Source organism: Zingiber officinale, chromosome 5B (genome assembly GCF_018446385.1).
Source record: "Zingiber officinale cultivar Zhangliang chromosome 5B, Zo_v1.1, whole genome shotgun sequence".
Classification (NCBI taxonomy): domain Eukaryota; kingdom Viridiplantae; phylum Streptophyta; class Magnoliopsida; order Zingiberales; family Zingiberaceae; genus Zingiber; species Zingiber officinale.
Window position 1 is genome coordinate 109,941,348 of NC_055995.1, and position 23,981 is coordinate 109,965,328.

At 34.8% G+C, this 23,981-nt stretch overlaps 1 protein-coding gene across 2 annotated transcripts in view; it reads right to left on the bottom strand.

Annotated features, from left to right (window-relative positions):
• LOC121985336 (protein CHROMATIN REMODELING 19-like) overlaps window positions 1-23,981 on the bottom strand; it is a 64,478-nt gene that overhangs the window by 19,121 nt on the left and 21,376 nt on the right. For both annotated transcript variants that reach the window (XM_042538720.1, XM_042538719.1), the window contains exon 9: window positions 14,264-14,335. In XM_042538720.1, the coding sequence (XP_042394654.1) occupies window positions 14,264-14,335 (72 nt within the window). The remainder of the gene's footprint in view (window positions 1-14,263; window positions 14,336-23,981) is intronic.

A 23,981-nucleotide genomic window follows, 5' to 3' on the forward strand; every position in this document is an offset into this window, starting at 1 on the left:
GGAAGTTCGGCTGCTGTTTTGCATGCTGGAAATATTATTTTTTTTGTGTTCGTTTTCTAGTTGCCTGCATGCTGATTTAAGTTTCTAAAATTTTAACCCTTAAAGATAGTACTTTTTATTTATGACTAAGCACAATTAATTCATTTAACATATCATGAAGTAATGATTTTTATTTATTTTTATACAAGAAAAGCAAAACGTGTTGTTTTAGCAACGACTCTTGATGCATGAAAAGTAGATTGCTTTGTCTTATCATGCAAAGTAAATTATCTTATTTTTTTTATAACTGTCAATGCATGAAAGGTAGCCTTGGCACAACGGTAGAGTTGTTGCTTTGTGACCAAAAAGGTCACAGGTTCAAATCCTGGAAACAACCTCTTACAAAAAGCAGGATAAGGCTGCATACAATGGATCCTTCCCCGGGATCCCGCATAGCAGAAGCTTCATGCATCGGGCTGCCTTTTTTTTTTTTTGTTAATGCATGAAAGGTAAGCTATTTTTCTTGTTGCTGAATATGGCAATGTGACGGGTAAAGGAGTCCAACTTAGAGAATATCGGAATTCTTTATCAAATTAGAGAAAAAAAGGATTGTGGGATCTGGCTTAAAGGATACCGGAAATCCTTACCCAAAGCAAGTGGAACCTGGCTTAGAGGATATCGAAAAACCTTCCAGTACTATGGTAAGGATCCAACTTAGAGGATACCGGAAACCTTACCCAAGCTTGTGGAACCTAGCTTAGAGGATACCAAGGAATACGACCAAACCTACTACTAGGGAAAATATTTGGCCAAACGAACAAAAGTTGATGTAAAGGAGCCACTTTCACTGAACTATACTCATTTAAATATTATGAAATTTAATGTTGATGCAAAAGTAAATGTTTGATGTTAGCAAATTGCAGTCTAAAGGTGCATGGAATTAAATGATGGCAGGAAATTCTAAATTTCATTTTAAATATTCCAGCTATTTCCTTAAAGATATATTAAAAAGCATGTGTATGTGTAGTTATTTCTTGTTATAAAATGTTGAACTTGCTAAGTCATTAGACTCACTAAGCCTATATGGTGTTGGTAATGAGGGGGCGGAGGGTCTTGATAGATGAGCTAGCTCGTACCGACAGTGCACTCCCCATGGCCTTTTCATTTCGTTTATGTCATTCTCTGCAATAGGATGTTGAGTTTTCCTTTTTTTTTGAGTCGATGATGTAAGTTGATTATTAGATGTTTTAGGACCCCTTAATTGATTGGTTGCACCTTTCGATCTTTTGGATATTCATTTACTACTATGATGTTCAGATGCAAATAGTTTCTTTTTTTATATGGGTTTCTAATTGAACGTGTTTAGAATGCATGACATTGGAGTTGAGTTATTAAATTACAAAATTTAGGATGTTTGGTACTACATGTTTAAAAAAAACTTTAAAAATCATAAAGTGTTAGGATGTTTCAAGCACTGCTTGAAGTCACCAATCTTATTCAATATAAATCTCCATCAAAACAAATATATACTACTTACAAAAATAAATTTGTAAAAAATAAACAAGACTAAATAAAATAAATTCAAAGCTTAAATTGTGAAGACCAACTTTGGGAAGTAAAAATGCTTAGTAGAATTAAAACTAAATAAATGAAATGTAATCTAAATAATAAAAAATATCTATATATATACAGAATGATTAAGATGGTCAAAAAGTAAATTCCCATAACTAAAAATTTTATCTTGAATGTATTATTCAGAAAGAAAATATTCAAAAAAGTATCATTAATATGATAAAAGAATGATAGTCAAAAGAGAGAGAAGCTTCTTAAATGTACTAAGAATGTTGCGTGCTTAGACTAAAAAGAAAACTTTATAAGACACTAGGATAATCTACCATACTTTATGGATCAAACAATAACTGGAAAACTTAGCTGATTCATAATTAAAGAAATGGCCAGCATGGTTGTTTGCCATGTCAATTCCTTGGCAATTTGAAGACAAGAATATGGACCATCATGCAATCCAGAAGAATTAAGTTAGAGGTGAAGAGATCTACGTTTAGAGCTTGCTAAGACATACTTCCCATGCAAGGGCACCCTGTGAATTGGGTGTATTTGCTTCATTTCAACAAATCAAATTAGGGAAGCACTGCTCCTGAGCTTGTAGATCAAATCAAAAGAATGCAAGATTCTACTTTGGATATAATTGTATTAATGGATCTGGATCTAACGAACACTAGGGGAATGCCACCTGTAGAGACAACGAGAGCTAAGATCTGAAGGATTTGGAATATTTCATTGGGTATAATGGTAATTGATCTAGCAGCTGCTTATTTTGCTTATTCCTTCATAGTTTCAATAAATATAAAAGGAGTGTTATGAAAGAGCCATGTTCACTCAATGATCTTGCTCAATCCTTATCACCTTGGAGGCCTTGTTTTCAGTTCAAGGGCTTCACCTTCACTTTATCTATCCAGAATTCTTCCTTTGACTGTTGCAGTGATATACAATACAATACTATAAGAATTGACCAGGTCACTGCATCAGATATGATTGAGATAATTTGCTATGTGTGTTCTCGTGGATAATATTTTGCCATGAGAACTTTAGAGAGAAGATTAGGGAAGTGATTTATTTTAAATCCACTGCAAGATTGGGCATAAGAGCCTTGAGTTCGTGCATGCTGTGAAGAGTAGGTTATTTTGGAGAAAGCCATGTTTGATGCTATGTCAGTAGATAGAGGTTCTGATGTGAAGAAAGATCTCTCCAATGCAAGGATAAAAGATTCTAATTGTTTATATGACCCTAAGATTCATGTTAGAGGTCGCAAAAGGAAATAAGGAAGGCATACAATAGCTCCAGTTGGATACAAGAAAAGGTATCTTGTGTTGGGACCATGAGGTTATAATTGTAGCAAAAAAGATGATTACGTTCATCTCAGACGCATCATGAGGTTACAATGGTTAGCTGGGTAGAGGGGGATGAATAGCACCCGACCTGCAATTTGATGATTCTTACTCTTACTAACACTCTATCAAAGTCAATCAACAATGTTAGTGCAACAAAAAGCAAACAACGTAAATGTAAATCCTAACATGGATGGTCAGGATCCTCATTCCTATTGCACAGCCTATGACTCTTTTGGCAACTCACTCTTGAATGCCCACTAGCTTCTCCTTAGATCCTTCCAGAGTTGGAGAACCCTTTTACACATCTTCTTATAAGGGATGAGAACAAAAAAGCACAACAATTAAGGTTTGGGATTACAATGAGAGCTTAGAGATGTAAGAAGTTAAGTGCAAACTACAAAACTTTGCAAGCTCCCCTGTCATCCGTTATAGCCTCCAAGTTACCTTCAACTTAACTGTTTTATTGTATCACTGCTCAGTCAGCTGCCTGCCATCCTAGTTGACTGCAATTGCTATAGTCTTCAGTCCTCCAATCCATCTCTAAGTTGACTCTATTTGTCACCAGTTGATTGCTCTCCAAGCCAACGACTACTTGAGTCAACTGGATCTATCTTCAATTTCTTACTTTTCAAGTTTTGCATACCTACATTCATGCAACCTTATAGTTGAAAATAATTCATCAATTGTATTTAAATTGAGGTCCTTCACAAATAAAAGTGATCCACCATGGTTATTGTTGCATCTGTGGGAATCCATTGAGAGCATTGTGAAGGAGATCCTAGTTTGATGTTTCATCTCTAATACTAATAAGCTCATGAATGAGCTCCTTGTATCCTGCATGCACTTAAGCCACTTTTCCCCTTCATTCTAAAAGTGTTTACTTGCATCAATAGAAAATCCCTCTTCACATGTTTTGCCTCCAATGTTTCTTCATGCAGTTTGACTACCCTTTCCCAATATTCTTTAGTATTTATGTACTTTCTAATCTTAATTATCTCTTACTCAGAAAGTGTGCTCTTGAGTGCCAATTTTGCTTTTAAATTTGAGGCTAGCTCTTCTTTTTTGCTTCTTGGTTAACCTAGACAAAGACAATATCTTTCAATTATTGTCTAAATGATGTTCATACCCTTCTTCCACCACTACTGCCGTATCAATGTCAATTCTAAAATACAGAAACATCCCCCTCTTCAATGAGTTGAAAATTCCCCTCGAGCTTCAATATTGAAAATTTTACTCTGGCCATTTTCTTTGATGCCACTTATTATAACCGTGAGGGTTCAATGGCCGAATACAAGAGGAGTAATAGCACTTGACCTAAAATGTATATTCCTAATAATTGATAGCAATGTCAATCAACAATGTTAGTGCAGCAGAAAGTAAATAACATAAATACAAACAGATTAATCACATGGTTCGAAACCCTTGCGCCTAAATGCCTACTAGTTTTCTCCTTCTTAAATCCTTCCAATAGGTGGAGAAGACCTCTTACATAAAATCCTTTTACATGAAATGAGAACAGAACAAGTAAGATGCACAACAATTGAGGGTTAGGATTACAATGAGAGAGGTTGGAGATGTGACAAGCTAACAAATCTGACTCAATTTTTTCAGTCATCAGTTGAGTGCTCTCCAAAACGATTGTTGCTTGAATCAACTGGATTCAGCTTCAATTGATTGCATCACTATAGCTCCTAGGTTATTGGTGGTCACAACCTTTCTATGTCAAATCAACAATTTTCTTTCAATTTCATGTTGGACCATCAGTTGAATAGATCCAACCCCCAATTGACTATTTAGTTGACTCAGTCATGATAAGAAATATTTGGTTCATCAACTAATTAGCTTGAATTGATTGCTTAGTCAACTCAAACATTAGTCAACTAAGACTAACCTTCGGTCAATTGGATCGACAATGATGACCATTCCAACAGTCAAGTTTTTACCTAATTCAAGAGCTACCCTAACCCAAGTTACACGTCTCTTGACTCTTATAACTCATTTAAGAGTTTACTTTTACATCTTGACACCACCCACGAAACCATCTCCTCAAAGTCAAAGTCCCTTGAATGCACTGAGCCCATGCTTTGTTCCACATGTCATCCTTATAGTGGTCGGTGTAGATAGATGGTCAAATAGGCTAGAGGGGGAGGGCAAGTAGTGATTGTACCATTAAAAGGTAATACTATTACTACTCTTGCTACAAGCTTAGCAAGGTCATACAACAATTGCACATACCACAATCGCTAACAAGACATGTAGCATGGTTCAGAACCTTAATTCCTACTTCATAGTCCATGACTCATAGACGAGTCACTCCCGGAAAGAGCACTATCGTTGTCTTTGCAGATAAAATTTAGAGGCGAAGAAACCTCTTGTAACATCAACAATTAGAAGAAGATTAGAGGAAGTGTTAGGGGTTACAATAGAGAAGCTCCATAAGATTTTACCGATCTAATTTTGACCGTCATTATTTGTCCACCTTACTCCCCTTTTATAGCCTTCACCCCTCTTCAATCTTCATTTGTTGTTCAGCTAATTTAACACGGATGAGTCAACTAGATCCATCGCTCAGTCCATTGCACTCTTGATTGGTCAAGCAGTCTGCCAATCACTACATGAGTTGACTAGATTCCACCATCAGTCCACTGGACCACTATAGCCCCCCTTACATCATTTGACTATTGCAACAACTGTGAGATCAACAACTCCATTGTCCTATTATAGCATTAGTTGACTGACCAGTCGATTCAGCCACTAATACAAATATCCTATCGGCCACTAATACAAATATTCTATCAGCTAGTTGATTTCCTTGAGTTGACTCCATAGTCAGCTTAACTCTCTAGTTGGCTAGAGTCAATTCTAATTGATTAAACTCAATTTTAGTTGATTAGAAATGATCGAGGCTCACCTAAGTTGAGATCTACCGTCTCCTAAGAATGCATTCTCTTAACTCCTACAGCTCACATTCCAAATGTTATTTTCTGCAACTTCACTACCACAACCGTCTCCAATCATATTACAAGTCCCTTTGATGCACTGAACCCTCAACTCACTTTACATATCATCCTTCATGCATCATCTACTAATATGTCGCCTCCAACGACCGTCAACACTACTCCTCGATGCTTGTCTTATAGTCCCAAAGATATCTCATATCATTCTTCTCCGAACTCCATCAGGCCTCAAGCCACCGAGCTACCCACTTAGTTGCATCAAGTGATACTCCACGAGTTGGTCTAACATCACCTTAGTGTTTCTCATCCAAGTCATCATCTACATCACTCAACCTCATCAATGCACAAGCTCTCTAATCTCTATGTATGACTTGTCAAGTCCCTGCACAACTAAAGCACACATCAAATACATGCGACGCTTTAAACCCTTTGCACAAACATCAAAAATCAAAGTCAAACATGACCACTTAAGGCACTTATTGTACCAACAATCCTTCATTCTTCACCTATGTAGTTTGCTTCTCTTCAGTTGCTGTCAACATGACCACCTTAATGCTTCTTGTTCTACAGTCAGATGTCTCATGACATTTGGAACAATATTTTAAACCTTGGTTTAATGGGCAATTATTTAGGGATGGCATGCTAGTTCCTTGTAAAGTGAGGGGTTAGTATTTCACATATATGATATATGTGGTTAAATTGTTAGAAATATTTAAGCTTATGAGAAGTCTTTTGGAGTCCATCCTAAAACTTTTTTTGCAGTGATACAAATAAAGGATTTAGATGAAAAAAGTTTGCAGTGCTTTTCCCAGCGAAATGTTGTAATCATACTACCAAGAGCATAGGCATCAAGGTTGATTATTTTTCCTTTCAAGTATTTGGGTGCATATATCTCCTCTTAGAGTTCTTAGTACCGTTCAAAATGTAGTTGTTGAGAAGGTGGTGACTAAAGGAAAAGTTGAATGGTAATTAATTATATCTCTCAAGCTAGGAGAGCCCTGGTGATCAACTCAGTAATACACACTATTCCCATCCACTCTTTGACTCCTGTTGGGTATATGATTCGATTCAGGGGATATTTTATAGGATGCACCAGAAGTATTTTTTTTAGGAGCTTTGGCGCAACGGTAAAGTTGTTACCATATGACCAAAAGGTCATGGATTTGAATCCTGGAAACAGCCTCTTGCAAAAAGCAAGGTAAGGCTGCGTACAATGGATCCTTCCCCGGGACCCCGCAGGGCAGGAGCTTCGTGCACCGGGCTGCCCTTTTTACCAGAAGCTTTTTTTTGAGGATTAATTCTGGTCAAGTGGGGAATTTCCACTGAACAAAGCATTTTTGGTGTTTTTGGGGTAAGGGACAATAAGCTTTTGAAGTTTACATCTAATGCAGAAAGGATGCAACCTCATTTGAATGAGAAGGCATAGTGCAAATATTTAGATTCATTGTAAATTTCATCCATGGAAGGTGGTAAACTTGCATATTCTTTGATAAAAATGTAACACATAGGAGGATCCATTTTTTTTTTTTTTTGGGTAATACAAGTATCCAGCTCTTCAAATCGACAAATCTTGAAGTGACCGATCCCACCGGCCACCAAGATAAATCCGGAAGCACACATGTTCAGCCACTTGTAGCCAGCATCCCAGATTTCTTCCCACTGTGGACAGAAAGTCCCAACTGGGAATCGACCTGAGAACCTGAAGTTTGTCCTATAAAGCAGCTTACACAGCACCAAGACCGAGGGGCATGAACAATACATTTAAGGCTAAAGTTGTTCCAATCAACATATTTTATTGATAATGGTAACATATTCAATTGAGTAATTGAATTTAAGGCTAAGGTAACACATAGGAGGGTCCATGAATGATACATTTAAGGCTAAAGTTGTCCCAATCAACATATTTTATTGACAGTGGTAACACATAGGTTGATAACGGTATGGTTGAGTAATTGAATTTAAGACTAAGGTTGTTCCAAAAGCTTTCAAATCTTGTATGGCTAATTTTGATGAGTTGCTTGTAAATTAAATTCCACGTCTAATATAGCACACATATTAAGGTTTGATTAAAATAATCTATATTGCATGTGATTAAGACAATATAAGAAAATAACATTATTTACATTATTAATTAATCTTAACTGATACTTTTTGATTAATAAGTCTGCCCATGGCAAATAACTCCACTATGGTTAGTTCCAATGCCCCGGATAAAAGAGAAGAATAATGTTAGTTAAGTTACCAGTCAACCTAAAGCAAATATTATATATAGATCCATTAAACCAATATGCTGGCAAGCATCAATACATTTTCATGTGAAATTGAGTGTAGTATTAAATATGATTTAAAATCTCAAGCCGTATCGAAGATTCGGTTTATGACCGAAACGATACGGTTTTAGAACAGTATCGTATCGTACTAATATGATTTTGGCATTTTTTTATATATTAGTTTAAAATAAAAATATATTAAAAATTAAAATTACAAAAAAAATTTACAAAATCATTGTTATATATTTTTAAAATTAACATAAATAAATAAAATATATATTAAATTAATGGGATAATTTTATTAGGATTTGATGAAACCTATTTAGATTATTTATTTATAATTGGGAGTTAATTGAAATTATTGACCTAAGTATCAGTTAATTTTTTTTTCTTTTCTGGGCATCGCATGAGCATCTCCATCAAGGCAGCGGTCGCAGCGGCCTCCACATGTCACGGGACCATCCATGCCATGACGAAAGGCAGACACGGGGTTGCAGCACCCTCCGCAAGGGCACAGAGGGCCACCATGAGGTCACGAAGGGCACCCTCCACAACCTCGCAACAATCTCACGGTCATCGATATGTACCAGTGTCGATCCCGCACCAAAACGGTAAATACCGCCCGTTTCGGGCAACACGGTTCGATATTTCAATCCATGGTATCCAATATGCAAGAGTTGTTACACGGTAGGTTAGATAATAGCGGACATTATAAACATTATATAAAATATCGATTATTTTATATTTGGAATATGGAACGTAGGAACCTTCATAAACAATAGAGGTATCAGATACAATGATTAATTGATAAATTAATATTTTGTATATACAAAAGATAAAACGGATAAGGGAGAGAGTAAAAGATAATAGAAAACCCATATTTGAAGTGGTGGTAAACAGGAAAGAGTAAAATTAAAAATAAAATAAGTATTGTTGTAGATAGTTTGTTAAGGGAAAAAGTAGTATGAGTAGTTACGAAAGGAGATACAATTATAGCTCTCAAAATAGTGGTAACAAAAGAAACTATTATCGTAACTAACATATATGCACCTTAAGTAGAATTAGATAAAGACACCAAACATAAATTTTAGGAAGACGAAGATAAGCCCTCTCCCATGCAATGGTCACTGTTCAAAGGCAAAGCCATATGTGATTTACCTCTCTACAAATGACTATGGGACCGGCCGTGTAGAGCGTCTAAGGTCAGCGTATGACCTTTTACCACCTAGGAAGACGAAGATAAGACAGTATTTAAAAGTCTTATACACAAGATGATTTTAATAAGAGATCTTAAATGACATGTAGATTAATGCCCTGTTTACATAAGAGCGTGGAAATCAAAAATAGGGAAAGTTTTCCACAATGAAAAACTTTCCACCGTTTACTTCATTAAATTTTTGGGAGAAAAAGGAAACATAATATATCAGTGGTTGATTTTAAAGCAAAAAATGATCATCGCCAAATCGGGCAGAAAACGAAGGAAAACCAAATGACACATGTACCCTCTCTTCCTCACAAAATTACACACTTTATGCGACTCTTCATTTCTCTTCCCCCAACTTGTTTTCTCCGTCCGAAGAGGCAGCGTCTGTGTGTCACGCATCTGCGACAACGTCTTCGATCTTTCCTCGGCAACGTTTCTGTTGTTCCTCGGCAACTTGTAGCAGCATCTTGTCTTTCCTCGGCAACGTCTTCTGTCTTTCCTCGACAAGGTGTGACTGCATCCTTTGTTATTCTACGGCGGAGTTCTGCGATACAACAATCTGGTCTCATACTTCTCCCTTCTTAACTTTTTGTTTCATTTCTTACCAGATTCATCGATCTGGACAACGAATGTCACTTCTTTATTTTTTTGTATGTCACATTCATCATTCTTCATCATGTTCGGCAACGAATGCTTTTTGAGTTATTTTGAAGCAAGCATGCACATATTTTCAGTTTACCTAAACTGCAAATACTAAATATTCCTTTATAACACATAAGGTTCCTTCAATGAATCCAATCTTTGTATAAGGTGTCATGATTCTGTCAAGGAAGTTTTTTTAAATTTTTATAAGGTGTCTTTAATTTTTATTTTAAAATTATTTAGCATTTTAAACATTTTTTACAGCAATCTATATTATTATTATTATTACTCTTTGTACAAGTTTAAGAAGATGGAGTGGGATAATAGCGAAGAAGATGATCAAAATATTAATGATTATTGTAACGAGAATGATGGTAGTTCGGATGATGAAATTTTTATAAATAGGAATTGTATAGTTGGTCTTTGGATGGTATTGAAGGAGATGAGAAAATATGTAGATAGGGATTTGACGGAGTGTAATGAGCAAAAAGATAATGTTCGACATGTTTTATTGCATAATCTGATGACTTCTAGCGACGCATGCCATAGTATTCTTAGGGTAAATTTGGATAGTTTTAGACGCTTGTGTGAAATATTAAAGCACAACAATAGGGTAAAAGGCAATAGGAATTCAAGTGTTAAAGAAAAGGTTGCTAAATTTTTATATTTGCTCGGTCATGATGTCAAAAATCGAGAATTGAGATTTTTCTTTTGTCATAGTACAAGGACTACTAGTAATCACTTTCATATTATTAGTCTTCATGCTAAATTTATAAAACAACCAAATGGATCTGAAATTCCTCCACATATAGAGAATAGCAACAGATTCTATCCTTACTTTAAGGTATTTTTTTAATCATTTTGAACTTCAGAAGTTTTGTAATATACTTTATAGCCACATATGTCGATTGTCTCTTAATTGCAGGATTGTGTTGATGCATTAGATGGAATTCATATACGTGTTAAGGTATCTGATGTAGATGCACCTCGATATAGAGGAAGAAAGGATTGGCCAACTACCAATATGTTGGTTGGATGCTCCTTTGATTTGAAGTTCATATATGTCCTAGCCGGATGGGAAGAAATTGCATCTGATTCTCGAAACATAAAAAATGCCCTATCTAGACGTGATAAATTGATAATTCCTCATGGTATCTAGTTTATAATTAATGTTCATTAGTGGACAATATTTGAAGTAAATATGACTAACTTATATCTTTGATTTCGTGGTAGGTAAATATTATTTAGTTGATTCTGGGTTTATGTTGAAGAGGGACTTGATTACCCCTTATCGAGAAATTCATTATCACTTGAAAGAATATTCGAGGTGCGGCCCTACAAATGCAAAAGAGCTATTCAGTCTTCGACATGAATCTCTTCGAGGTGCAATTAGCTTTTGGGGTTTTAAAGAAGAGATTTCCAATTATTACTAGTGGAACAGAACTTCATTATGAAGTTGACATTCGTACAGACATTATCTTAGCATGTTGTATTCTTCATAATTTTTTAATGGGGATGGATCCAAATGAGAGATTAATTAATGAAGTGGATCGTGAATTGAGTGCAACTTCCAACGATGAAGTGAGTCACAATGAAAGACAAGACGATGACCGGAGGCAAGGAAGCATGATTAGAGATAACATAGCTAATGTTGTGGTTAGATTACAATATTAACTAAAGAAGGGTTATTTTGATTTATTAGAAAATTATCAAAAGAATCATGATGTCATGGATTGAATATGTTTTTTGAAGGGTTATTTTGATTCGAACAATGTCATGGATTGAATATGTTTTTTGATAAATCTTAATGTTAGATGTTCATTTATTGGATTTTAATTTTTTTGTATACATGCAATTTGCTTGTCAGTCCAATATTATTGTACTTGAAAGTTTACAATTGTGAATAAGCTTTGATTTTTTTCATGTTCATGTGTGCATTTGATGTAGGTGTTGATTAAGAATGGATACACCAATTGAACAAGTCAAGAGAGATGTGATTAAGTGGACTGAAGAGATGGATAGAATTTTTATAGATGCTATGTTAGAACATGTTAATGGTGATCGAATAGATGGCACTTTCACATCTACTGCGTACAAAGATATAGTTGTCATTTGTAGTGAAAAGATTGAAATCCCATTGACGAAGGATAATTTGAAGAACAAAATTAAAACATTAAAAAGTCATTTCAATTCAAGTTATGATTTATTTAAGAATGCAAGCGGAGTTCAATGGCATGCTGAAAGTAGAAGATTTGAAGCTGAGGAGGCAGTTTGGAAGCAACTTATTGATGTAAGTATTAATTATAAATATTAATTCATATTTAGTCAACCACTGTATTTCTACTTATGTTTAAAATTGTCTAGATTAATTCATCAATCAATTATTTCCATTTATTTTCTTCTAAATATTTTGGTCAAACTAGGTCACTTTTGGCAATGTCTTGATACATTATCTACATCACTTTTGATACATCACTTTTGACAAGTTCATTTTGCTTGTAGATGATAGAAGATATGTATGACATGCATTTGTATATTTCATAAAAAGTATTATATAAGACATTAATAAAAAAAAATCAAATTTTAGGAGGTGATGGAGTTAATTGAATGTAATCCAGTTTTGGAGGAATACTACAAACTCCAATTTTTGTCAAGTTCTATAGCAACGTAATAGCCAAAACCAGAACTCCACGTGCAGTTTCTAGCTTTCTGCAAGCTGAAACTAGCAAATAAAATTTGACGGGATGTTTTTTTGCTAGCATGATAGCCAAATCCATACTCAAAAATCCCTTCTTTTTTCCCTCCTCTGTTACACTGCTTCACCTGCCTACTTGATTGATTTGCTTCACTCGGACCAACAGTAAATGTAGTTACTATTGTATTTCTAATTATGTTTAAATTTGTCTAGGCTAATCCATCAATCAAGAAGTGGAGATATACCCCTGCACCTCATTATGAGAAGTTGTTAGAGTTGTTTGCTCATGATAGGGCAAATGGTCAAAGAGCTTCTGCTACTGTAGAAAGAAATGTTGAAGTTATTTTAAAGGAAGAACAAAGAGATTTTGGACTAGATGATGAACATGAGAATTTCGAAGTGATCCCTGATAGTCCACCATTTGACGATCGATCAAGGAATAGAAAGCTAGCATCTTTTGAAATCAATGCGAAGGGTGTTTTTTAACCTACCGTTGTTTTGATCGCCTTAAACAGCCACCTTAGACAAAAAAAGGGGCGGGTGATGTTTGCCTCCCGCCCGCCTAGGTGGTTGCCTCAAGCGCCATTTAGAACACTAGTCTTCAATAACTCTTATTGGTTTTTGCTTAATATTAAAGGTTTAAAGATAAAATTCAACAAAATATACATTATTAATTGTGTTACTTTAACTCTTACAACTATATACTCATTATGTTGTTAATAATTTGTTTTCAAATAAAGGCATATTTCAAGTGACATTTTTACAAGGGATTTAAGTGGAGAGTATCATAGTTCTTATAAATTTTTAGAAAGAGGTTATCTTGTAAATGTCTTTTGAAATATATATAGAGATACTACTTGTAAAGATACTTCGAAAGCTATTAAGAAACTAGAGTTTGTTGTGACATTAATTTACTAGTTATCTTCCATGTATGCTAATGTCATACGATCAAAGCATTGGCAGTGAAGCAGCAAAAATAAAAATAATAATAATAAGGTAGCAAAGAAGGCAATGTTACGATGAATGTCTCTTATTCTAGAAAGGTAAAGAGGTAATAAAATCTTATATCAATTAGATGTTGCTTCATAATAAAAAGAGTAGCCCAGTACACGAAGCTCCCATCAATGAGTGGTCCTGAGGAAGGGTCAGACCACATCGAGTCAATTGTACACAACTTTAACTTGTATTTTTGCAAGAAGCTGTTTTTGCGACTCAAAAGGTCACATGGCAACAACTTTATCATTGCGCCAAGGCTGCCCTTCTAGATGTAGCTCCATGATAAAATAAAAAAAAAATAGCGAAATAGTATCCACATTCTCAAAGGAATTAAATTGATCCTATAAGAGAAATCAATTAGTATGGAAAATTATAATAGGTACAAGGTGAAAATAGAAAAGTTCAATTAATTATAATGAAAAAATGATTTAATTGATTTAAATATTAATAGTGATAAAACCTTTCAAAATCTAAATGACAGGTAGAATTATGGATAATGATGATTATATTCTGATTCTGATAATTTTTGCAATGCTTCTTTATCTTTACTAGTATGCTCTGTATAACAATATTCTTTTTATATTACAGAGCGTAAAAGAAGGGGCAGATACCTGACACTTAGCTGATCCCAAGATATGTTCATCTGTCACCTTTGTGTCATTGTCACCATGTAAAATTAGTAGCTGGAAACCAAAAAAGGGTAAAAGATGAATGAAAAGACATACAGATTACAGGGAGAATGAACATTTCATCGTCATTTCTCCTATCAACTTATCATGATCAAGAAAAAAAATTTAGAATGGATATGCCATAAAGTGCAATGTATCTTGTACAAGAATACAGTAATGGCAATAGTTCTAAGACTTCATCATGCCCAAATTATTTTCAAGTGAAGCATACAAGTGTGACAAGTAAGAATGCGAGCAATGCTCCCAATTTCTGATTAGCACTTGATGCGCTAGTAAAATAAACAGCTAAATACAGTAATACTTTGAGAATCAATCATAAGTACATTCTGTCTCACTAATAATAGCAAATAATTCATAGAATAGTATTTTAGCCAAAGCCACCCAGCATAGTCCTTCAATCTTGCCCCTATTTAAAAGTTTTCAAGCACTTGTAGACCTATTTAAGGCTTTAATCAACATATCTCTCACCTATATAGTCACTGTAAACACAGCTTTCATGGCTTGGAATTTCAAATTCAGAAAAAATGTTTTTATTGACAATCCATATATATCCTCAATATACACAGGAAATAAAACAAATATATATATATATATATATATATTCATGCAAAAACAATGTATTTTTTGACTACTCTAGTGAAGTTGGCCTCCAAATCTATCAAAATGGACAGAAGTTAAATATGATATTGAGAGCACATGATCAATTTCAAGGCATAATTATGAGTATTTTGGTATGAGCAGGCAGACTTCAGCATGGACAAGTAATTGTATGGACTATGGCCACTCATAGTAAACACTTTATTATATATTTTTATTTTTAATTCACTATTAATTTTCTTTCTTCTTTGATAGACACAAATAAGAGAATATAGTGTCTTTGAAGAAGATTAAATGTTTAGCTAATAATTTTGCAATATCTGCACAGTTTAGATATAGTAATAATGATGCCTCTTAAAATTTTAAGGTTTAATTTTAAGTTAGTTTTAGTTCCAAGTTTAAATTTTTAAATTTCAAATTTGTTTAAAACAGTATGTTATATTTAGTAGGATAAGTTAGATCATTTCTTTTAGTGTAAGCTCATCTTCCAGTCAACTTTTTCAATTTCAGTAAGCTCCTCGTGAGCTTCATAGTTGTCAAAATCTCGGAGATTGAATAGTTGAAAATTTGAAAATTTCAATAAGCAAAGTATATAATATTCAAAATTGTGTGCATTTACGTCCATTTTTATTTAAGATGCCTATGAGCTTTGGTCTAGAAAGAAAAAGCAAGTACTTTCAAGCATTTGATTGTTAGGAGTATATTCTTAATACCAAAAATTGATAGGGGTATTTTCATTGGATACCCCTTATCAAGCAAAACTTATAGTATTTACAGTAAGTGATTTTTGAAATTTAGAGTTATCTAATATTGTGAAGGGGAGCCTTGGCGCAACGGCAAAGTTGTTGCCATGTGACCAAAAGGTCACGGGTTCGAATCCTGGAAACAGTCTCTTGCAAAAAGCAGGATAAGGCTGCGTACAATGGATCCTTCCCTGGACCCTGCATGGCGGAAGCTTCGTGCACCGGGCTGCCCTTTTAGAGTTATCTAATATTGTATTTGATGAATCTACACGTGTACCCCAAGCTCCACTTATAGATGATGACATGGAAGAGAAAGTCTATAACAAACTCAAATGGACATGGAGACAAGCCTAAGTGACATGGATAACACACATCAAGGGAGGAATCAAATAAGTTTAATAAAGGAGAAAAAGGCTAGACTACTTCATCTATAAGCTTTCCTCCAGCATATAAATAAGATTCCAAGCATTCAATAATCAACTGTGGGAGATCCATCACTAAGGATACAGACTCATTCACTTTTCAAACATTTAAATAATAATGTAGCATTAATATCTCACATTTAGCCAAAAAGCATGAAGCATTAGACAATGTTGATTAGGTGTTTGACATGAAAAAGGAGAGAAATAAAGTTCAGAAGTTAGTTCTAAAGCTTTACGATTATTGGTAGTCATTGGGTGCACATGAACAAGTTAAATGAAATTGAATCAATGGTTTGTAAGTTTTAACTATGCCAAGGGGTTGAACATTGATGACACATATGTACCCATAGAACATTTCAAGTCTTCCAAGTTTATTACCTTTTTGCACCCTTCCATGGTTTTATGTCACATGGATATGTTAAATTACATTTAATGAATTTTTTTATAAAACATGTTGAATCTTGGTCGTGGTTTTATGTCATATAAAAGGTTTTATATGATTTAAACAATTTTCCTCATATTTGATTTTTTGTGGATTCAAAAGAGTTGTTATAAATAACATGTTATTTATAAAAAATCATGAAAAATAAGTGTTTTTATCACATAGGTTTACATCAATGATATTGTTTTTGGTTGTATTAATAAATATTTTTGAATAAGTTTGTTACTCTTATGGAGAGTGACTTTGAGAAGAACCTAGGAGCTCAATTGAATTTGTTTTGAGCTTCAAATCAGGCAAACAAAGAAAGGAATCCATATGCAACATCGAAGTATGTAAAGAAGCAACTAAAGAAGTTTGGGATGGAGAATAAAAAGTTGAAATCCACTCTCATGAGCATGAATAAGATTAATAGCAACAATAAAGAAAAGCTAGTTAATTCTAAGCATTATTGGAATACAATAGGTATCTGTTGGACTCCGTGGTTGCTTTGATATGATCAACCAAGTTAGGTAAGGTCCTGCTTGGTTTTAATCCCTGTGTCTAAGTGTGCAGGAGCTTAGGAGCACAGGAAGTCGAGCGGAAAACGCAGCTGGCGAGAAGGACGGCACGAGAAGGGAGTCGACGGACTCAGTGCGTCCGAGGGACGAAAAAGTTGCGGAAGAGTACACCGGTGGACGAGAAGAATGTACGCGACATTCGAGGGACGAGAAGCCGGAGCAAAAGTCTGCTCGAGGAGAAGACCGGAAATTGGGTTTGGGTGAGCTCTATTTCGGTTGGCCGCAATAACCCAAGCGATCGAATCTTCGGAAGAAGAAAAGGAGTCAAAAGGAGCTGAAAAAGCAAGCTGGAGGCGCCCTCAACGCAGTGTTGAAGGCGCCTCCACCTCTTCAAGCGGGAGGGCGCCCTCCATGCCTTGAGGGCGCCCTCCATAGCGTCCGAGGCGCCCTCAAGGCCATTGAGGGCGCCCTCGAAGCAGTCAACAAGACTGTTTCGCATTTGGATAAAGATTTATCCAAATGCTTCGGTGGAAGCGCCCTCCACCCCTTGGGAGGCGCCCTCAATGTTGTAGATAGAATTTCCAGGAGCTATAAAAAGATCCCTGGAGCTAGGAAATAAATCATCAACTCTTGTATTCAATTCCTAGCAATGTTTGAGCTTTCTTAGTGTGTAAAAGGTTTCTCCACCTTCAGAGAAGGAGATTGTTTCTGAGCTTTTCAACCGCCTTGGATAAACAATCACCTAGGTTGTAACCAAGTCAATCTCTTGAGTCTTTTCTCTATTTTCTGTCTGTTTTTTTATTGTTGCATTTTTAGAGTTAAAAGAACAAGGAGGGTATTTTTTTTTTATTTCAGGCAATTCACCCCTCCCCTCTTGCCGGCCCGCTGCGCCAACAAGTGATATCAGAGTCCAACGTAGGACTAACCGCCGTCTAAAGCAGCAAAGATCAAGACGATGATCGGTGCAAGTATTCCCCCCCCCCCCCCCCCCAATTCGACGGAGACTTCGCTACATGGAAACGCCGAATGGAGATATTTTTTAAAACGGATTTCGATATTTTATTAACAATGAAATACGGCTTTGCAGTCCCAAAAGATAAAGAAGAATACCACTAGACTAAGAAGGAGCAAGCCAATCGTGGCCAACGGAAAGGCAGAGTTCCATCTGCTCAGTGTTCTGCCGCCCTAGGAGGTAAGTCGGATCGGAAGCTATGACTCTGCCAAAGACCTCTGGGAAAAATTCCTAGAGCTCCACGAAGGCACCTCAGAAGCGAAGTTAACAAGGCGGGGCATCCTCCGGACTCAGCTTACAAATCTCCGGATGAACAATGGAGAGAAGATAGCGCAACTCCAAGCGAGAATCAAAGAACTAATAACTCAATTGAACAACCTCAGAGAATCGATAACAAACCGAAATTCGATTCGGTATGCGCTCAACGCCTTCCCAAGAACGTCAGAATGGACGTCCTTAGTAGATGCATACTACATCTCTAAAGACTTTGACGTAAGTACGCTAGAAAACTTATTTTCTACTTTCGAACTTCACGAGTCTCGAATTACAGAACCTAAACAAATAGAGAAGTCAAATCTCAATGTTGCCCTATAAACCGGGATGGACGATCCCGACTCCGAAGCGTCAATCGATAAAACTGAAGCGACGCTATTGGTAAGGAAGTTCAATAAGTTTATTAAGACTAATAAATTTAGATCGCAGTCAAGAAAGCATCAACGCAACAGAAGGATGGTTCGTTGCTACAATTGCAATGAAGAAGGACACATCAAGGATGACTACCTAAAAATAAAGAAAAAGAACAAAAAGGAGAAAGGAAAGTACCAGCCAACATCCTCCAAGTACAATACCCTGAAGGCCACGTGGTCAGATTCATCGTCCTCCGAATCTGAAGTCGAAGGTCAACCATCAAATTGAAGAAGAAACCAGCTCAAAGATGAGCATAGATGAAGGGGGAGAATCATCAGAAGAAAATTGCGATGAAGGGGGAGCATCAGAAATAGAGATAAGTGAGGTACGTACTCTAAACCCGAAACAGTCTTTTCATTTTATCAAAGTTCTTACAAAAGACTTAGTAAAATCAGAAAAAGAAATTATTGATTTAAAAATACTATTAAATAATTTACAAACAGAAAATGATAATTTAAAAATGCAAATTCAAAATCTGAAAACTGATGCATGCTTAAAACCTAACAACTTTCAAAAATCAAAACTTAGAGTTTATGGAAAGTTAAGTTGGTATATTAGATAACATCAAGACAACTTAGAAAGATTTCCAAAAATTATGTACCCCCTAAATTTTTAGTTAATCCAATAGGAAGGAACCTATATTGGGTTCCCAAGTCTTATTTAGATTAAAAATTCTCTTATGTTTAGGCTTTCGGAGAAATTAAAAGTTTATATTCCTTAAAAGGCTTTGTCTAGAAGTGGTTAATGATCCAATAACCAAGATGGCCTAGTACCTCGCCACAACTTGGAAGCCGATTATCGAATTGAATATTTAATTGACAAACTAATAAGCATGAAAATTAATTTAATGCTTTTAAATTCTTGTCAATTATTAGAAAATTTCATTTTTGAAAATGTTCAATTAACTTGAAAAATGTTTTTAAAACTTGACCATTTGTACTTTTTTTTTATGTGATCAAAGGGGGAGAGATAGGTACAAGTTTAGGGGGAGTTAATTTTTTTTGTTTTACGGATAGATTTTTTTTCAAATTTAATGTTGCAATTACTTATATTGCAAATTTATGCTTAAATGTTTTATTTGCATTTATTACTTGTCTATTTTTACCCTAAATTGAACTTGGGTTGATACACATCAAAAAGGGGAGATTGTTGGATCCCGTGGTTGTTTTGATGTGATCAACCAAATTAGGTTAGGTCCTGTTTGGTTTTAATCCCTGTGTCTAAGTGTGCAGGAGTTGAGGAGCACAGGAAGTCGAGCGGAAGACGGAGCTAGCGAGAAGGAAGTCAATCTCTTGAGTCTGTTCTCTATTTTCTGTCTTTTTTTTAACTGTTGCATTTTTAGAGTTGAAAGAACGAGGAGGGTATTTTTTTTTGTTTCAGGCAATTCACCCCTCCCCTCTTGCCGGCCCGCTGCGCCAACAGTATCTTCATCTATTTTACTACAAGTGAGCTTGATATTCTCTTTTTTGATGTTTTGTGTGATTATTTTCAATCTAGTCCAAAAGAGTCTCATTTGACTATCGTCAAAGGCATCTTGAGGTGCCTTTATATGGTACGCTCAAATGGATATTTTTTAACCTAGTGGGCTACACTAACTCCAATATGTTGGTTGCAATTTTAATCGAAAAGACAAGTGGAGGTCACTAATCTTATAGATCTTTTGTTTTGATAAAATAAATTGGCACAACCAAATTTTATCTTTTGACTTGCGTTATAATCTACTATTTTGACAAAAGTGGTATATGATAATATTTTAAAGCACTTTGTTCGTAAGTTTATTAACTTTTTAAAGTTATATTTCGATACTATGATAAAGTTTGTTTTTTTGTTTGTAAAATGGGAAGAATATTTAATGGTTAAGTTAGTCTACATCCTAGCATGAGAGTTTATTGATTAAGATATTTCTATACATGCTGAAGGCTAGGAATGAATGGTTTGATCTCTTAGTTTGCTTAACTAATGGGTGTGATACATTTATTGAATGCCTAATTTGAGGGGATCTTCCTAATATAAGGTGTCATGGTTCATAATGCCCAAGTCAACGAGTAGCGGCCTTGTAGACATGATGTAGTCATTCAATAACTTGATTATGAGGGTGCTATGCTAGGACTCGAAGGCACAATGTAGTCGGATGTCTTGATTAAAGGGGAGCTATATAGTTGAGGGGAGTCTGAACTTTTCATGTAGAAAGTCAATAGAAGTCAATTGGTTTTTTTACCCTAGAAGTGAAAAAAACTAGACTAATTATATCATTCCAATTGACTAAAGGAATTATTCACATATAACTAGAAGATCTTTATATGGAAGAAATCAATTTTCATATAAAATCATTGTTTTTTTGCCTCTAATATAATTAACAAAATGGATTAAAATAACTAATTATGAATTTGATAGTATATATGTTATTGAATTAGGAGCTTTTAATGCAATATACATATTATTGAATTAGGTGTTTTTAATGCAAAAATAAGAAATTTTAGTGAATCAATCATTTTTATATACTTAGCACCGATTTTTGTTTTCAAAATGTCATCATGTCAAACCTAATATTTTCATTTTCAATCATATCATTTGAACTAAGTGCACATTTTTAGTTCATTACAAGTAAATTTTCAACAATGATCATTTTGAACTGCGAGCGCATAATCAAGTATATTAGTTTCCTCATGATTGGTCATTTGCATGATTAATTCATAAATTTGATAATGCATCTCACTAATCATCTAATATGTGTTTATTTTTTTGAGATGACTAAGTTTTATCGTAATCTTTTTAATGTGATCATGTGGCCCTCAAGTTGGAAAATAAATATTGATCATGCCCAATTTGTTACAAAGATAATCGGCCCAAAGCCCATTAAAATTTTTGTGAAAATATTTCTCAGTTTCTCTTGTATTCACATATCTTGGAGAGATCAAACCTTTTCACAAAAAAAAAGAACAAACAATTTCAATATGTTTAATTTGCTCATGAAATACAAGATTGGAAGCAATATATAAAATTGTTTGGTTATCACACCATAATTTAACTAGTACTGAAGTTTTAAGACCTACTACAGTCAGAAGTTAATATATCCAAATTATCTCTCACACAACTTTCACCATAACTCTATATTTGATTTTGCACTCGAATGCAAGGCAACATCACATTCTACTATTTACTTTTCCATGAAACCAGATTTCTTGCAATAAAGACACAATAACCAGATGTGGATCTTTGATCATCCTTAGATCCTGCCTAATCGGCATTTAAAAAACACTCAACTTTAGTATAGTCATAATTGTTGTTCTACAACTATCCAATGATTAACTGTTAAAGAAGTCATATTCTAACTCACAATACTAACTGAATATGTAATATTTGGACAAGTCATCGTGAGATAATTTAACTTTTCAACTAATTTTCTATACCTATCAGAATTCTCAAAAAAATCACCATTTTTCGTGAGTTACAAATTAGGAACTATTAGAGCGCTACATGGTTTAGCCCACAATTTTCTTATCCACGGAAATAAGTCGAGCATATATTTTCTCTGAAATAAGAAGATTTCTTTCTTCTTGTTTCCTCATCCTCCAACTGGTTCATTAATTTTGGTGTCACAAGTAATTGTAACTTGTTCTTTACTTTTCAATCATATATCTCCACTTTTATTGTTACTTTAACAGATGAGTCAAACTCTTTTATTCTTAGGTTTTCAATTCTGTCATACTATGTCTTAAGCTTACCTCAATTCTCTTTTAATTTAACTTTTATAAGCAAACTGCAAACTCACTCGTGCACTTACTGTTATGTCGCACTATTTCTTGATTATTGTCTTTTTTTAGGATCTTATGACAAAGAAGATTATTGGTAAAGGACATGAGGCCTCTACATCCTTGATGCACATGTACCTATTGCCTGTTCTGGAATAATCACCTAATTCAAAGCACATAGTCAGTTGAGTTATCCTTCTCTCCTAGTATTGAAGAAACTTTGTTTGCAATTTTAAAAGTTTTTCTTATTAGATTGTGAGTTATGTCAGTTTGTTAAACACCATTTTCTTAATTCAAGTCCAAGAGTCAATAAACGAACTAGTGCTCCTTTCAAATTAGTTCATTCGGATGTTTGGGGACCTTGTCTTATTATGTCTCAAACTGAATTTAAGTATTTTGTTACTTTTAATTGAAGATTATTCTCGCATGACATAGTTATATTTGATAAAAAAATTATTCCGAATTATTCTTTCATTCATCTACCTTTTATATTGAGATTAAAACCCAATTTAATGTATTTGTACAAATATTGTGAAGTGATAATGCTAAGGAAAACTTATCGGAATCTTTTAAACTTACATAACTTAACAAGCAGACCTTTTTTGTAGACATGTCATCTCAAACTGGGATCATTGAGAGAAAGAATAGACATCGAAATCTAGGCGATGATAGAGTAGTGATTGGCAATTCCGCCTACACAAGCGGCAGGTAATGGAAGAGAAGAGTTATCGGCATTGATTAATAATGAAAGAGAAGAGGAGGGTGAGGTTTAGAATGACAGCTAAGGTTTGGATGACGGTTAGGGTTTTAGAGGCAACTAGGGTTTGCTTCACTACCAATCTACCATGCTAAGAAATTTTGGAGCAATTAAAATATGTTATGTTTTTTATTCATCAATCTATATATATAATAAACTCCCTACAATTAATCCTTACAATTTAAGGTAAATCATAACCCTATACTTGCTATTTCTATTTATATAATCTGTACACTACTAAATTTAAATTTTAAAATTCCATTTTTCCAACTAAGATTTGAGAAGAGTATTTACTCCTTCACATGTCTCATCAACCAAAATAATATTATCTACAAACAACATGCATTATAATAATGCGTTTTAAATTTGTCTAGCAAGTTCATTTATAACTATTGTAAAAAGACATAAACTCAGATGATCCTTAATGTAACTCTATCTTTATAGAAAAGATTTTGATTAATTACTCGAGAGCGGTGTTTGAAATGTCAAGTCATACCGCTTGAAACGGGTGGTATTTACCATTCAAATGCGAGACCAGCACTAGTACCTATCATGAACATGGTCATGGAGAGTGTCGTGACCTTGGAGCGGCCCTTGGCGCAGACGGTGTCAACCCCTCAACAGCTCTCTGCTAGGGTTGCAGTGTCGCAACGGCCCTCCACGAGGATCACAGAGGGTGCCACACCCCACAACAGCCCTCCGTTGCGATTGTAGTGCCATGACGACCCTTT